The 15,374-nt window shown below is 36.0% G+C and overlaps 2 protein-coding genes across 2 annotated transcripts; one reads left to right on the top strand and one right to left on the bottom strand.

Annotated features, from left to right (window-relative positions):
* Window positions 1-10,277, top strand: LOC114522663 (probable ATP-dependent RNA helicase DDX23). Its single transcript, XM_028543403.1, has 31 exons — window positions 1-446; window positions 767-805; window positions 943-984; window positions 1,064-1,178; window positions 1,813-1,899; window positions 2,072-2,123; window positions 2,468-2,523; window positions 2,823-2,864; window positions 3,129-3,241; window positions 3,536-3,599; window positions 3,934-4,010; window positions 4,360-4,496; window positions 4,825-4,913; window positions 5,148-5,223; window positions 5,436-5,505; window positions 5,640-5,706; window positions 5,782-5,847; window positions 5,979-6,023; window positions 6,110-6,149; window positions 6,427-6,476; window positions 6,906-7,055; window positions 7,186-7,247; window positions 7,545-7,576; window positions 7,745-7,802; window positions 7,978-8,050; window positions 8,142-8,180; window positions 8,380-8,423; window positions 8,629-8,712; window positions 8,815-8,861; window positions 8,959-9,080; window positions 9,490-10,277. The coding sequence occupies exons 1-31, from the start codon at window positions 106-108 to the stop codon at window positions 9,589-9,591; spliced, it is 2,481 nt and encodes an 826-aa protein (XP_028399204.1). The 5' UTR covers window positions 1-105; the 3' UTR covers window positions 9,592-10,277.
* A 152-nt stretch (window positions 10,278-10,429) lies between these two features.
* Window positions 10,430-15,374, bottom strand: LOC114522673 (coiled-coil domain-containing protein 13-like). Its single transcript, XM_028543412.1, has 12 exons — window positions 15,038-15,374; window positions 14,198-14,257; window positions 13,987-14,092; window positions 13,544-13,683; window positions 13,378-13,443; window positions 13,108-13,221; window positions 12,595-12,699; window positions 12,223-12,399; window positions 11,836-12,012; window positions 11,216-11,664; window positions 11,024-11,137; window positions 10,430-10,727 (listed from the first exon to the last, which is right to left on the bottom strand). Exons 1-12 carry the CDS (start codon window positions 15,239-15,241, stop codon window positions 10,514-10,516), a joined length of 1,926 nt encoding a protein of 641 aa, XP_028399213.1. The 5' UTR covers window positions 15,242-15,374; the 3' UTR covers window positions 10,430-10,513.

The following is a 15,374-nucleotide window of genomic DNA, read 5'->3' as shown; positions in this document are numbered from 1 at the left end:
TGGCTGCCGAAAACGTGTAGTAAAAGAATTGTGATACTCAAAATTTATCCCATGAAGTTGAAATAAACATTCATACTGTACAACAAGCGGTCAAAGCTACACAAAATGGAAGAGATCAAAACACTCCCAAGCTCTATTGTGTCTGTAATCAGTGGAAACACAGATGCTAGACTAGATGATACTAGTGGAAGTACTAGACAAGAATCACGAGATGATGTAAAGCGAGATGATGATAGACACAGTCGGGATAAAGAGACTGACCGACACAGAGATCGCGACAAGAGCAAGAGAGGTCGGGAAAAGGGTAGTCATAAAGATAAAAAAAGGGACAGAGAACACAAGAGTCGACGAAAAGACCGACACAAGGACAAAGATAGAGATAAAGTCAGAGATAAAGACGGGGAAAGAAGAAGAGATCGTGATAGATCTTCAAGGAAGCGTTCAAGGTATCACAAAATAAGCATTAGCTAAGCTGCTGGGCTAGACAAGGAGAGTTGGCATGGGATTTTTTTAGATTCCAATACCTATTTTAGACTCTTGAAGGCCAGCAAAGCTGTTAAACAAAAATAAGAGTTGCACAAGGTCTGATGAAAGTTGACTAGAAATAGCCCTATGCTACTCTAACGTGCAACTCTGATTAGAGGTCAAATGAATAGAAACTCTAGAAAGTTAATTCTCTTGAGAGGATTCCTTGTTGAAAAAATAATCCTATTACAGACTATTTGTAAGGTACAGATGGGCATTTCTGCATATATTTTCCTCATAGATCACGGTCGCCTGGTAAATCAAAAGAGAAGAGAGTAAAGTATGTATTTTTAACAGTATTCAGTATAGCTTATATGAAGTATGAACCAACACTTTATTGGGATATAATGTTTTAGGTGATAAATCCTTGCACACATATTTGGCTGATTTACCAGTGTTTTTTTTCAATTTTTACAGGGCAGATTCTCCAAGTAAAACCAAAGCTGAAGAAAAACCAAAGTAATAGAAATATTGTCCAGATTATTTGAAACATTGTCCCATCAATTTTATTTGTTCACACACAAGTTATATGTTTTAGTGAACTGCAAGAAGAGGAAAAGACTGGAACTGAAAAAAATGCTCCCAAGAAACAACCTTTATCTTTGGAAGAAATGATTGCAAGACGTGAAGCTGAGAAAAAAGCTCAAGAAAAGGTTTTTGAATAGAAATTAGATTTGTCATGCTAACATGTAAGGATGAGCCGATTAATCGGTAAATAATGGCAAAGCCGATTAATCGGCCTTTTTAAAAATAATTGGTAATCGGCCGATTATTGCCTGATAATCAGCAAATAATTGGCAATAAGCCTTTTTCTGTTTCTGCCAAGAAAATGGTAAAATAACTGAATGCAAGTGAATAGATTTTCAATTTTTCACGTTGCGGGCGTCAAAAAGTGAAAAAACCCATGTCTTTTGTCTCATCTGTGTTTGAGAAAGTCATTAAACATTAAACATAAAGTAACATGATAAAATGGGTTATGATAATACTAATAGTGTATACACCATAGTGAAAAAAGTGATCACTCTTCATTTCTTATGCCTAATATGTACATACAATCATTTGTTTCAACACTATAACACTGACACCACTGACACCACAATGCATATTAGTTGGATTTTACAGTACCAATATTTAATAAAATAGAACAGTGATACATTGGTTGAGAGAGAACCATAACATCTAGATCTTTTAAACCTGAATACAGTAGATTTAATGGTACCCTAGGTAACCTTGGTTTTTTATGATGTTGATTTAAGAAAGTGGGTTTAATTTTCCTGCTTGTTTCAGCCAAAATTTCTGACCAAAGAAGAAAGAGCTGCTGAAGCATTACGAAAACGGCAAGAAGAGGTTGCTGAGAAGCGCAAGAAACTAGAGGTGCAGTGCATGGTCACACACAGTGTAGATAGTGTATGGGGTAGATGAGGGTCACCAATATTTCCATGAATTGTAGGTTGACCGAAGCACAATGTTAAAATTAATTGTTTAGAGTTTTATGTGAGTGTCACCCTGTAATTGTGTGTACTTACATTCTAATTTTCAAACTTAGGAAGAACGTAAGACAAGGGAGCAGTTTCAAAAGGAAGCAGATGCCACTAGAGGTGTGTTGGTTAACCAGTGTGTTGAAATATTTAAGGAGAGATGAGCTAATACTGTATGCAAGAAAAACGTTTTTGGTCGAAATCAGTGGCAGTGGATGGTACAAACCATCCTTGTTTGACCTTTGGGAGGCAATGTCATTTTAATTGCAATCCAAAATGATTGACTTAACAGAACAGAACACCCATACCATAAGGCTTGCTTACTTTTAAAACATGCTGAACTGTAACAGTATGTAAGTATTTTCACAATGTATGTATTTGAGAAAATGAATCGGTAAAGTTGCCTTTCATATATTTTTAACGGCGAAGTTTTAGTAACATTTGACATGTTGTTCAATATCCAGGATATGACAGAGAAAGACGTGACCGAAGAAATCGAAAACCAGAAGATGATGATAAAGTGAGATGAAGTCTTCTAACACTAACTTAATTCTTTTTATCCTTGCTTTAAGAGTAAATAATAGTATACAGTAGTGATGACACGTGTTTTAGAAACTATACGGTTGGCATTAAAAAACTATCAGAATTAACGCAACAACTTAATTGTCTCCCGTCTAAGTCAACAAGGACAATCTTTACTTTCATCATATCCAAGAATCTTAGTCGTAATAATTCAAATGCTAACTAATTGATATTAATTTATTTAAGTTTGTACACATGCAGTAAATTCCGATGCTGAGTTTTTTGTATTTGGTGTAGAGCAAGAATCCAGATTCTACGATGGAGAAAGAAGCCATAAAGGTACTATAAAACCTGGTTCAAGAAAGATTATTAGATGAATGCTCTTGCTAAACGCTTTTAAAGATGGTATTTGATAAGCTTAATATATTTGATGATGCACACGCATCACAGTGCTCACCGGCTCTTACCATGCTGATTGAGATCGGTCAACGGGATAAGATATCGTGTTCAGCGAGAGTTATTTACCTCTGGTTGATGTAGTTTGCATTTGAATTAGTATTTTCAAACCTTTTTTGCATAATCTTAGTTCTAATACTTGATTAGGCGAGGTACTTGGGAATAACAAAAAAGAAACGCAAAGTACGAAGATTGACTGACAAAAAGTTTGTGTTCGACTGGGATGTGAACGAAGATACATCCATAGATTACAATCCAATGTAAGTTTAAAATTGAAAGAAGTGCACACTATCTTATATATATAGGTATATGTTCGTGTATACTAGCTATATGACATGAACTGCCTTTTGTGAAAACGTCAAAATGTTTGTCATTCTCGGTTATATATACAATATTTTCTTCCCAGGAACCGCAAACCTTTAAACCTTTTTTATCACTTTATTTATATTATCTGCTTTGCACGTACTTATTTTACATGTATTAGTAGCAACTAATCTATCATGATTTCAGTTATTTTGCTATCTTTTGAGTGACCCAGCGATTTGTTTTTGTAGTTACAAAGACAAGCACGCTATTCAACTATTTGGACGAGGTCACATCGGTGGAATTGATATAAAGGTTAGAGTTAACGTTCTCGCTAAACTGTGACATACAGATTATATCGAACCCAATGTACATGTATGTATACATCGCATTGGGTAGAAATGAACGGACGCTTGCTTTCGATGCTGGACGACTTCCAATGCTCGACGACGTCTGCTTGGGTTTTTAGAGAATTTCTATATAACATTCAATAAGTGACGCAGAATATATGATTTTTAACTGCATGAAATGTCATTGTAGATGCTGTTGATTTTGTTTTTTGTCCAGATTATTTTAATCAGCCTCGCTTTGTCATATTATGTGGTAACTGTCTATTGAAAACTTAACTGATTATTCCTTTGTTCTTTAGAGTCAAAAGAAAACAAGTCGTTTCTACTCGGAGCTTCTGGAAGATAGAAGAACGCAGGCTGAGAAAGACCAAGAAGTGTAAGACCATATTCTAGGGTCCTAGAGACAATCTACCCCACTTAACCAACAATGTTTCCCTACTACTGGCCATAAACTCTGCTATCTCGTGTATCAATGTAGTATGGCTGAATTTTTCCTTCAAGGGCGTACTCTGGTTAGGGAGGTATAAATATGATTCCCAAACGGCCAAAGTATTACCTTACGCGGTATAGGGGAAGAAAATTTTTTTAAAGTTTTAAAAATTTGTAATTATCAGAGACGCGTTTATGGTTTTCTACAAAAATACATCTATAGGATTTTTCGAGTGTGTTCGTGAAACAAGTATCTTATACTCTGACACAACCGTTCATTTTTCCCCCACGTGTAGTACACGTGTTAACAGAATACGTGACAAAGAAAAGAAGCAAGCGTTTGATGATCGTCATTGGACCCACAAGGATCTTGATGAGATGACTGAGAGAGATTGGAGAATATTTAAAGAAGATTTTGGTATTTCGTGTAAAGGTAATCTTGATAACTTCTTTTACTTTATTTCGCTTTGGAGAGTGTTTGTTATGGTTCTGTTAAAATTGGAGGAAAATTCTGTTTGACATTTTTCCAAATGCATGGTTGATAGGAAAGGCAGGTCATGTCCTCTCCTTCCTTGATTTTGGGTGAGAAATCCGTAAGAAAGTAAAGAAACTATTACGAGTAATAGAAAAGCACTATAACGACACGAAAACTGGATAATGCATTTATACAATCATTGCCTTTACTTAAATGAAAACCATTAAAACTTCGTGCCTTCAAACACCTTGTAGTTCTTCTTCATATAAGTGTCAATTTTTTGCAGGTGGTCGGATTCCAAATCCGATACGAAACTGGCAAGAGTCGAATCTTCCCCCTGAGCTCTTAGAAACAATTGACAAACTTGGTTATAAGGTAAGAAAATACAGTGTCTGTTAGTCTAGTCTCAGTGTTTAAAGAATGGCCCGATCTTTCACTTTAAGTGAGGTGAGCTCGATCGGTACATTTTTCCCCATCGCCTTAAAGCTTCCATATTTTTACAACTATACCCACAGCAATCACCTCTTAGATATTTTTTCCCTAGCGTAACATTGCATGTTTATTGTTGTATAGTTCAGTAGTTAAAAAGGCTTATAATCCATTATTTAGGATCCAACACCTATTCAGAGACAAGCCATTCCAATTGGATTACAATGTCGCGACATTATTGGCGTTGCTGAAACCGGTAAAGAAGTCGTTATATTGTAACGAATCTAAATGGTGTGAAACTCCGCCCTCCACTATTTCGTTAATACGGCAGTGTTGTTGCTAAGTTAATCAATGGTTTATTCCAAATACTGTATTACTGTGATTACTGGTCTCTTTTTGCTTTATTTCTTGTGTATGCTTTATATTTTTGTGATTAACGTCACCTTTGTCTTATCACTTTGTGCGTAGGTAGTGGAAAGACGGCGGCATTTGTTTTGCCGCTTCTTGTATGGATCATGGGTTTACCAAAAATTGTCAGGTGAACAGAAAGAACGCATTCAATTAATAACTTTAGAGTTTGATTTTCCGCCCTGCCCTGGCTTGCATTGCATTGCCATTATTAAGCAATTTGAGATTACGACTTTGTACGACTTCTATCTAATTCACTTCCAGAGAACAAGACATTGATCAAGGACCATACGCACTCATCATGGCTCCAACCAGAGAACTTGCGCAGCAGGTCTGGTCGTATTGCCGTAAAATATCAGAGATAAACAGTACATATATAATACTAAGTTCATTTGTTTTTCTTAAGATTGAGGAGGAGACTTTAAAATTTGCCAAACCACTTGGTGTTAGGACTGTGTCTGTAATTGGTGGTGTAAGTACTTCATGCATGATTTTTTGAGCCAGTGTTGGTAGATCTGTGTTTTGGGATTGAATAGAATAAATAAGAATACAGTAACTTCTTGTTATATTAAGTACGTCTAATCACACAAATATTGTTTCTAGTTATCGAGGGAGGATCAAGGCTTCCAACTCAGGCTTGGAGTTGAAGTAAGTTTTGCTGCCTAGATTCTGTTTACTTTATGTTCAAAAATTCCACTGATATTTTCCATTACTTTGTATTTATTCTTCAATAGATTGTTATCGCCACACCTGGTCGTCTTATTGACGTTTTAGGTAAAAATTACAAATGTCATATTACAATCTTCCGTAATGGAAGAATGGTCTTCCAAACATATATCTAAATATTATAAATCCCAAATATTATATATGAAAAAGGAAGCCTGCTTGATACAAACTTTCTACAGTGTTTTGTTCGTGACTTGTTTTTCTCACGGAGAGAAACCAATAGAAAATGTAAAAATATGCAATTCCAATTCCTTCCTGTTTTAATGTAATGGGCACTCCTAGCGTCAGACCTATGGTCTGAATGGTTCTGTTTTTCTTTTATTAGAAAATCGCTATCTTGTTTTATCACGTTGTTCATACATTGTGTTGGACGAGGTATTCTGGTCGATCATATTGATTTCATTGTAATAAGCTCGTCAGTGGCAGTGCTATCAATGTTGTTTAGCAAATGCTTTTGAAGAATCATTGAGATTTGCATTATTTAATGCATCTGCGATGTCCATTGGTGTTTCATGGGAATTGGAAACAGTTTTTTTTGGTTTTGGGAAATATTTTTCACCTCATGGAACGTTCGCGGTGAATGAGAATCAATCTAGAAATTGCTTCCATTTTTTGTCGATCATCATTCGTCTGCTTCTCTTCCGTTTATTCTAACAAATAATTTATGAAAATATATGTTCCTATTTGATAACCTCGGTTAATGATGCAGAAAAATATCATTTTCTTACTGTGCACAAAAATACCAAACGTTAACTTTCTTAAGGTTCAAAAACATGCATGTGTATTTTCTGATTTTCCCGACAGGCTGATCGTATGATTGACATGGGTTTTGAACCAGACGTGCAGACAATATTAGAACATATTCCTGTTACCAACATCAAACCTGATACAGATGATGCTGAAGATCCTGCTAAACTGCTGGAAAGAGTTGCTTCCAAAGATCGCTATCGTCAGGTGAGAGAACAGCATATATATTTGGCCTCAGTAGCGTATATACAACCTTTCCTCGGGACGATTTGAATAGTATCGTAGTATTTGGATCTGATGGATTTGACTGTCAAATGTCTGCTTCATTTCGTTTTAGACGGTCATGTTTACAGCAACGATGCCGCCTTCTGTTGAGCGGCTGGCGAAAACTTACCTGAGGTTCGACACTTTTGTGCAATAATTATTTGGAAAGATAATAAACCTCACAGCAACGTATTGACTGAGGTCTATATTATGTATTGCTAATCAATTGTAGTCTTCCTGGAAGATTCAAACTGCAAAAGAAAGAATATGTACCCATCACAATCTAAGAAACTTGCGGTGAATCCACATAAACCCGAACCTTTCAACCCGCTAGATTGTAACCCCCCATTGGAGTTCATTCCATGTCTGTGTCGGGAATGATGTCGATCATGTAACTCAAGTAAATTTTTCTATTTCAATTATTGGTTTCAGGCGTGCAGCAGTTGTGTACATCGGTTCATTTGGTATGTATTTGGTCAAATGTTTCTTACTTATTGTTCATTGATAAGGAGATTTATGTCGGAGAAGAATGAACTTCGTTCAGGGCCTACGTCCGTCCATCTGTTCCATATATAGCGATTCCTTCGTTTATGGTTTTTTTTTGCATTGTGTCTTTTTTTCAATATCTCCAGGTAAACCAACGGAGCGGGTGGTACAGATCGTGCATATGATGACAGAACCACAAAAGAGGTATTGTCCTATATGTTGGGTATATTTCGTGCTTTCCTCATCATTGAAGTGCATGCTGAAAACATTAAGGACGCTGTATAATAAGCTGGAGTGCTGGAATGATGTGAAATAATGGGGTATGAAAAATTCCTGATTTTCTCAACTTAAAACAATATTCCTTTTTCTCGCGAAATAGGAAAAAGCTTCTAGAAATTCTCAGCAGGGGTGATATGCAGCCTCCTATTATGGTGTTCGTCAATCAGAAGAAGGTAAAGCATTTTAAATAAAACGAATCACGAATTATAACGAATCACGTAAATCTTTATTGGAATGAGAACAGTACCTTTCTATATTTTTCAGGGAGCTGATGTCCTTGCGAAATCACTGGAGAAAATGGGGGTAAACATTATCTTCTTTAGGTCTCTCTTGGTTTCGGCCGGAAGTGATGGGAAACCCGCCAACGGAGCTATAGATCTGTGTTTCAGTTGAATAATTCCCCACTTGGAACCCCTTTTTTAATGCTGATATAAAAAGTACTAGTACTATGCATATCTGCAAATTTTATCTTATTATTCATGTATTTCTATTCTATGTATAGTACAGAGCAGTTACTCTTCATGGTGGAAAAAACCAAGAATCGAGGTAAAATGATTGGCTATACCTTAAATTGGAAGAATATTTCTAGGAGGTTTCATCTAGCTTTAGAAGATTTAGAATCATCGTCTGATATAGCAGTTAAATAATCATATATACGTCGGTTTAAGTGGGCATATGACAATATTTTACTTTACAGTTTATAGTATGTATAACCAAATGAGCATATTGTTTACTCTGAAATCCCTTTCAGAGAGTTTGCTCTAGCGAGTTTAAAGAATGGCAGTAAAGATATATTAGTGGCGACAGATGTTGCAGGTCGAGGTATCGATGTTAGGTAAGTTGTTGTGTAGATAGCACTGTCACACGGCTGAGTTTGACTAAAATTTGATAACTGTTGTCAATTTGCCTGTACCGATTTTGCGCCTTTTTTGTTTAGAGATGTGTCATTGGTTCTTAACTACGACATGGCTAAAACTATCGAAGGTAAAGTTGTGCACTCTGGTGTTTACAAACTGATCCTATAGATTCATCATGTTAGCTCATTTTGTGGATTTGTTACCCAATATATTTTCCTCCTTAGATTACACTCATCGTATCGGGCGTACAGGTCGTGCGGGCAAGAGTGGTACAGCTATAAGCTTCCTTACTCAAGAGGATTCTGGCATTTTCTACGATCTAAAACAACTTCTTGTTGATAGTCCTGTAAGTATCGATCTACACTGTATATTTCTCGCGTGTTATCGGACAATAAAACACCAAGAGCACTACAGCACCGAGTGCTCATTTGTCTGACTGCACTTTTGTCCACTGAATAGACTTTCTTTTCATGTGTGATTGTTGGTAGTAACAATAAAAGCTTGAATGTTTAACTAAAACATGTCCCAATCGTCTGGTTGTGCGGTATGTTTGTTTGTACACAACCAAGAAAATTTTACAATCCATACACGTTGAAGTTCCAGTCTTTAACTCGAACTATGAATATCGTATAATCATATTTTTACTGTGTGTTGTCGCAACGGTAATTTCGGCATGAATATGTGCACGCGCATACTGCTAGCGGAATGATCGTTGAACACTTAAAGTTGCTACATGTACATACAAACATTTATAGGTGAGTTCGTGTCCTAAGGAACTTGAAAATCATCCTGATGCTCAACACAAGCCTGGCCAGGTCGTGATGAAGAAGAGGAAAGATGAAACAATATTCGTATGATCAATTTAACAATTTTTATCAGTGTATAAAATTTGATTACTGTAAGTGTCGCCATGCATGAACCAGAAGTGAGTGCGGAACGGTAGGGCAGCGGAAACAGAGAAACAATGAACATACTAGGAGTTAGGCCATGTATAGTCAGGCAAAGTCTCACTCGTACGTTTTTTAAGCAATATATCTAGAATTGTGAGAATTATAGAATTGCTGGAACAGAGCCCATGAATTAGTCATGATAACTGGCATGGCCGACCCCTGGAAAGAAGACAAAAATATGTTTTTGACAAAGGGCGAGCAATTTATTGTACAAATCGAATTGCCCAGAATGAAAACGTGCTTCGAGCAGTAACACATGTTCACTGATAGCCACTAGGATTAGGATAGGATTTTACATAGATAAGTGGTTATAAGCTGAACGAAAGCACCTCTGCACGATCACTAAGCTTGGCCGCTGATCTATGTAAAAGCCTGTACTGTGACTATTTTTAGTAATCGTTAGTGCCTGGGTACGAGGCTGTGTCGTTGAACGACTGGAATGAGAGTTACGTGTTGTTTGGTCTTGACTTTGTCTTAAATCTAGGTTTTATCACAGGTAATAATAATATGTTTAATCGTGATTTAATTTGAACATTTCTTAGGATCTGAATCTCCGTGTAATTAAGTCCTTAGCGTATTAGCACTTGACGTTGTTGAAGATGTCTGTCTATACTGATGTAATCCTTGCAAGAAAATTCTCTTTGTCTGTTCAACGATATTTTGATAATATTGAAAGTCCTCTTTCTTTCCTTCTAATGTTGATTCTAAAGCTTCCTTCAACGCATCGTTCTCATCTTTTTGGCAATAGAAAAACGCAAAAGAAATATTTTTGTTAGCTATTGGTTTCCTTGGAGAAATTCTATGTTTCATAAGAAAACCATCTTTGAACTTACTGAGTTTCAAGTTCTTCAACGTAGTATGGTTCAGTTGGTCTTTCATCACTAGTACCAGTCCTTGAACGATGATGTTTCTTACCATTCTTATCTTGAGCCGAACGCTGTGCGTGAAGTCGAGCTAGCTTTTTCTCAAGTTCCACATTTTGTCTCTGCAAACTTTTTACATCACTAGACATTTTACACGTAGAGTCATAGACCTCTTTTTCCCTGTGATGAGACACAGAAGAGAGAAATTTTATTATTTGTAACCTATAAGGCTATAATAATATTGCATAAACCGCAATATAGAATAATACCATATATCTGAGAATTACGAACGTGAATATGCCTTATAGCTGCATACAAGGGCACCAGAGTCAAAGTCAATACAACTGAATTGACAATGACCATCTTGACAATGACTCAACTGCTAATCGCTCTTAGCTCCATTTGGCTTTGGCTCTACGTTTGAGCTGGATCAATGTAATAAACCTCAAACATTTCTTATAAGTTCATGAAAATACCTGTTTTGAAAAACTGCAACAAGTTCAGCTAATTTGTCACGTTCAATCTTTGTGGTTTCGTAAAGTGTTTGATATTCATCAAACTGTGTATTAACGCTGTTGCATCGACTATCACTGTAAAGAAATGATTAGTAAACATGGATATTCCAGGTGCGAAAAATGAAAGGTATTTATTTGTACCCTTGACAATACCTTCTCAGGCCACTTGATCTTCTTTTTCCGCTACCAGACTTTGGCGGGGTTGGTGGCAGAGTATTGGTATTCTTACTAGTGGATCGTACAATACGTCTTCCTCGCGATTGTCCATCCACCTCTTTTGGTTTAGATACCATCGTTTCACTCGTATTTTGTTGATGGTCATTAAAAGAACTTGATATTCTCTCAACAGGTACCTCATCTGTGATGGTAGCTTTGTCCGCTGATCCAATGTTCCTCCTCGCTGGCGCTTCGGCAAGGTTCATTGCCAAGGAATTAAGTTCGCGTTCAAGTTGAGCAACCTTTTCCTCTCTTTCTTTACACAGTTGAGTCAGGGTTGCCACAAGTTCAGTATCTTGTTGTACTTTCTCGTGTCTAGATTGACTGCGCTCAGCGATCTGAGAATTTTTCTTTTCTACTGTTTTCTTCAGTCTCTCTTGTTCTCTCTAAAATTTATATCACATCGGTTCTTTAGGGTATCGATTTTATACGCTTTAACACATCGTCCAACATTTCTGATCTAGTAATCTTAGACGATAAAAAGTTGGAAACACACAAAGTTGGATGACAACATCCAACAACTAATATCCGACAATTTGAATCTCAAAAAGATTTACCATTAAAGCAGAAATCAGTTCATCGTCGTGCGCCCCTTTCTCTGCTAACATTTTAGTTTTTTCTTTCAAACTCTTCAGTTCTCCGGTCAATATTTTATTGCGTGTTTTTGCAGCGTCGAATTTTGTTTGCAGTTTTTGATGTTCTTCATTCAGCAGGTGTAGTTCACCGCTGGTTTTCTATAAGAAATGTTGATAAAATGTACCAGTAAATATTAATACAGAAAAGCTGGACTTAAACGTTACTCTAGAGACCTGATTGCAATTGTCACCATATTATGTAATTACATTGTCATCATATTATGTAATGACAGGAGTAAGGGCACAACAGTTTTGGTTTTTAAACAATGCAGTTATGCAGGTTAGGTGTTTTTGCTAAATTGTATCAACCTCGTATTCTTCTTTCTTGCTTTTCTCCATCTTTTTCAGCATCTGTTTATGTTTTTCGTCATGAAATGATGGCGTCATAACTCGTTGCACATTATAATTTTGATTTGGTAAACCATTCGTTGATAGGGCTTGTTTTGAATGCATCACATCATTTAGCTGGGCCTTCAGTTCATTCACCTAAATAGATTAGTTATACTTCAGCAATATCTGGGTCCATGCAACCTGCAGTGATGGTTGATGTTTGTGTTGGGGAGGAAGAGTTTTTCTGCAAAATAATTTTGAAATTGCCATAGGTATGTTTGTTTTCCCATTCACTTCATATGGTATAACTATGCAAGGAAATATAAGCTAGTATTATGACAATAAACATACCTTATTTTGCAAGGTAGTTATTTGCTGTTGTCTGCCACGCCAGCCACTTGGCTCATTTAGTACAGCTGTCACATTCATTCCTTCACCACATTCTTTTGCTATAACCTTTATATAGAGAATACAATATCAGTTCTATCTGTATCCCATGTACTGCACTGATGCAGCCATTATCAGTATTGTTTATTCCTGCTTTGTTGTGTTAATATTCTGACTGGTAGATGTGTTTATGGAAATTGATCCTTTGGTGTGTGTAGTCTTTTTGTGTAAAAAAGACTGTTTTTGTTAGAAACTGATCGAGTCATATTGAGAAAATTAGGTTTGCCAATATAGATGTCTGGTTCATGAGTGGTGGTTTGTGAATCTTATATACTGGCAAAGGTTACTTTCCTCTTCAGTCATCTTTGAAGGTAACGGCTGCTTAGGTTGTTGAGGGCCAGTCAACAGAGTCAATCCCTATGTACTTCAAGATTTCATACTTTAATTTACCTCAGATCATGTTATATAGGTATTTACCTTTTGGGCAATCCTTGCTTCCTTCTTTAAAATCTCACACTGGTTACGATATTCAGCTACTTTTGCCAGGGCTTGTTTTAATTTCTCTTCAAGCACTTGAGAGTTATTTTTTCCCTATATTAAAATATGGAAATACAAGATCTGATATATTAAGTGAATTAGATAAATATGGTTTAATGCTCCTTGTTGCCTCATAACTTTTGAGAACACATTATGTTTAGCCAGGTCACAATCCCTGTCACCAATATGCATTGTCACCCTAGTTCTGACCTCGTCAGTAACATCCTTGCTTCTCTGTGTGTCATGCTTGGTTACTTGTGCTGCCATAGAAGAATTCTACATAAAAAGATTGGATTTTTGCTCTGTCTTAAAGTCATCAAATGGACACTTGCTATTGTGGTTGGCTTTTGTGTTTTAATGAGGAGAAACCACCTACTTGACTTTCCATGTCAGTAATTTTTTTGGAAAGTTGTTTTGCTTTTCTCTTTTCTTTTTCAATTTCCGATGCTAATTCCCTGTTCTTTCTCGATAATTCCATAATACGATTGGCAGCAGTATCAGATCCAGGACCACTGCCTAAAAATAACCCTCTTTAAGATGTTAGATATTATTACCTATATGGGGAAATTTAGAACTGCATGCATGCACATAAATAACTGTTAGATAGTGCTTCCAATCATTAATAGTAAATTATTTACAACATAATACTCAGCAAATGCTAAACTTAATTATGTGATAGGGATTTTTTACCAAAAAACTGATACAACTTATTTGATGCAACAAACAGTGAAATGACATCATGTTATTGCAATGACAAAAATATGTACAATACTAGATCACTTCAATTACAAAAAGAATAATATATATTTTGAGACTTGCCAGCAATTGCCTGTCTTTCTGAATTAATTTGTTTACGTAGTATTCTCATCTCCTCATCACGCTCAGCTAACAACTTATACAATCTCCCATTTTCATCTTTTAATTCCTATAAGACAAATGAATTGAGTGATTTATTCCATACTCCAAATATCAGTTAAGTACCAGTTTGCTCTTTAATATTCAATTAAATACCAGACTAATACTGGCTTACCCGTATTTTATTATCATACTCAGATGTCCTTGAAAAGTCTTCACTCAGATTACTGTTCAACTGTACCAAAAAAAAAGTGAAGAAAGTTATTTCATGCACATACTTTTAAGATCAGTCAGAAAGAGTAGATATTCTTGATCAGTATGGTCTGTATTGTTGCTTATTTTGTTACTTTGTCAATTTTTTATACATGAAATCATTAAATTGTAAAAAAAATTATGAAATGAGTCTTGTCAACACTATTGATGTCTATTATGTCTCAATAGTGGGGAAGAGGAATAGGGAGGCATACCTATTTTCATTAACAGAAAAGGGAATAGAATATTGAAACATGCTCCTTAAGCCTTCATCTTTTGAAGGGTCATCAAAGGTTATTAATCAGTAATCACTGGCGGGCTTTTTATGTGGTGGTTACTAAGCCTGCAGTGGTCATGTAATTAGACATAGTAATTGAAGGAAGTGAAAGTTGGAATGCAGGTGATCCAATTATATTTATTTTTAATAGATTCACATAGCCTTTGCCGTCAAATTCATGATTATGCCATACTGGAAGTATAAAATATGACAAAAGACTGCAAATGTACAGTGATCTGATCACTGGGTTAATATTCAAATAAGTTTGTCCACATATTTTGTCTGTATGTGTGATTGTATGAATGATCTATCAGAATGATGGGTATCTTGATGGATGTGATCTGTCATACGAATCAAATATACCGCTCTCAGTCACTTACACCGGATTGCACGATGAATGATGCAAGCCATATATCAACTTATCAAGCACTACATGTCATGCTCAGAGAAGCTACCGCACAAGAAATAACCCTAAGGTGGATGTACCTGAAGTTCTAGATTATCTACATCTTCAATAATTGTCGAACCGTGACCATTTACGCTATTCATATATTCCGGTTTTTGGTCGGCTGTGACCTCTGTTTGGGTAGATAATTTCTGTTTACGTAACAATAGTTTCTTTTTATGTTGCTCTTGAAGTAGTTGGAACTGTTGTCGCAGCGAATCTGAGCCATTCGAATCAATATCCATTGTAAAAATTACGGTTTAAATTATATAGAAAGTATGAAGAATATTATACAATATGTATAATGTAACAACATAACAACAAAATAAAAATGTTAAATCGCCACCAAGCAACAAGAACTTCATTTGTAATTGTAAA

The sequence above is a fragment of the Dendronephthya gigantea genome, unplaced genomic scaffold (assembly GCF_004324835.1).
Source record: "Dendronephthya gigantea isolate DGI-Jeju-01 unplaced genomic scaffold, DenGig_1.0 000000F, whole genome shotgun sequence".
In the NCBI taxonomy this organism is placed as follows: Eukaryota; Metazoa; Cnidaria; class Anthozoa; order Malacalcyonacea; family Nephtheidae; genus Dendronephthya; species Dendronephthya gigantea.
Note: the sequence above shows the minus strand (reverse complement) of the source record. Positions and strands in the feature narration are given on the sequence as shown.

What these genes read in the sequence shown, in the direction of transcription:
- LOC114522673 (XM_028543412.1), bottom strand. Translation starts at nt 15,241, where the DNA reads ATGGATATTGATTCGAATGGCTCAGATTCGCTGCGACAACAGTTCCAA. An exon ending in TAGATAATCTAGAACTTCAG is followed by an intron (nt 14,258 to 15,037) that starts GTACATCCACCT and finishes TTTTTGGTACAG; the next exon opens with TTGAACAGTAATCTGAGTGA. An exon ending in AACTGATTTCTGCTTTAATG is followed by an intron (nt 11,665 to 11,835) that starts GTAAATCTTTTT and finishes TATAAATTTTAG; the next exon opens with AGAGAACAAGAGAGACTGAA.
- LOC114522663 (XM_028543403.1), top strand. Translation starts at nt 106, where the DNA reads ATGGAAGAGATCAAAACACTCCCAAGCTCTATTGTGTCTGTAATCAGT. An exon ending in AAAGCTGAAGAAAAACCAAA is followed by an intron (nt 985 to 1,063) that starts GTAATAGAAATA and finishes TATATGTTTTAG; the next exon opens with TGAACTGCAAGAAGAGGAAA. An exon ending in TTGACAAACTTGGTTATAAG is followed by an intron (nt 4,914 to 5,147) that starts GTAAGAAAATAC and finishes TCCATTATTTAG; the next exon opens with GATCCAACACCTATTCAGAG.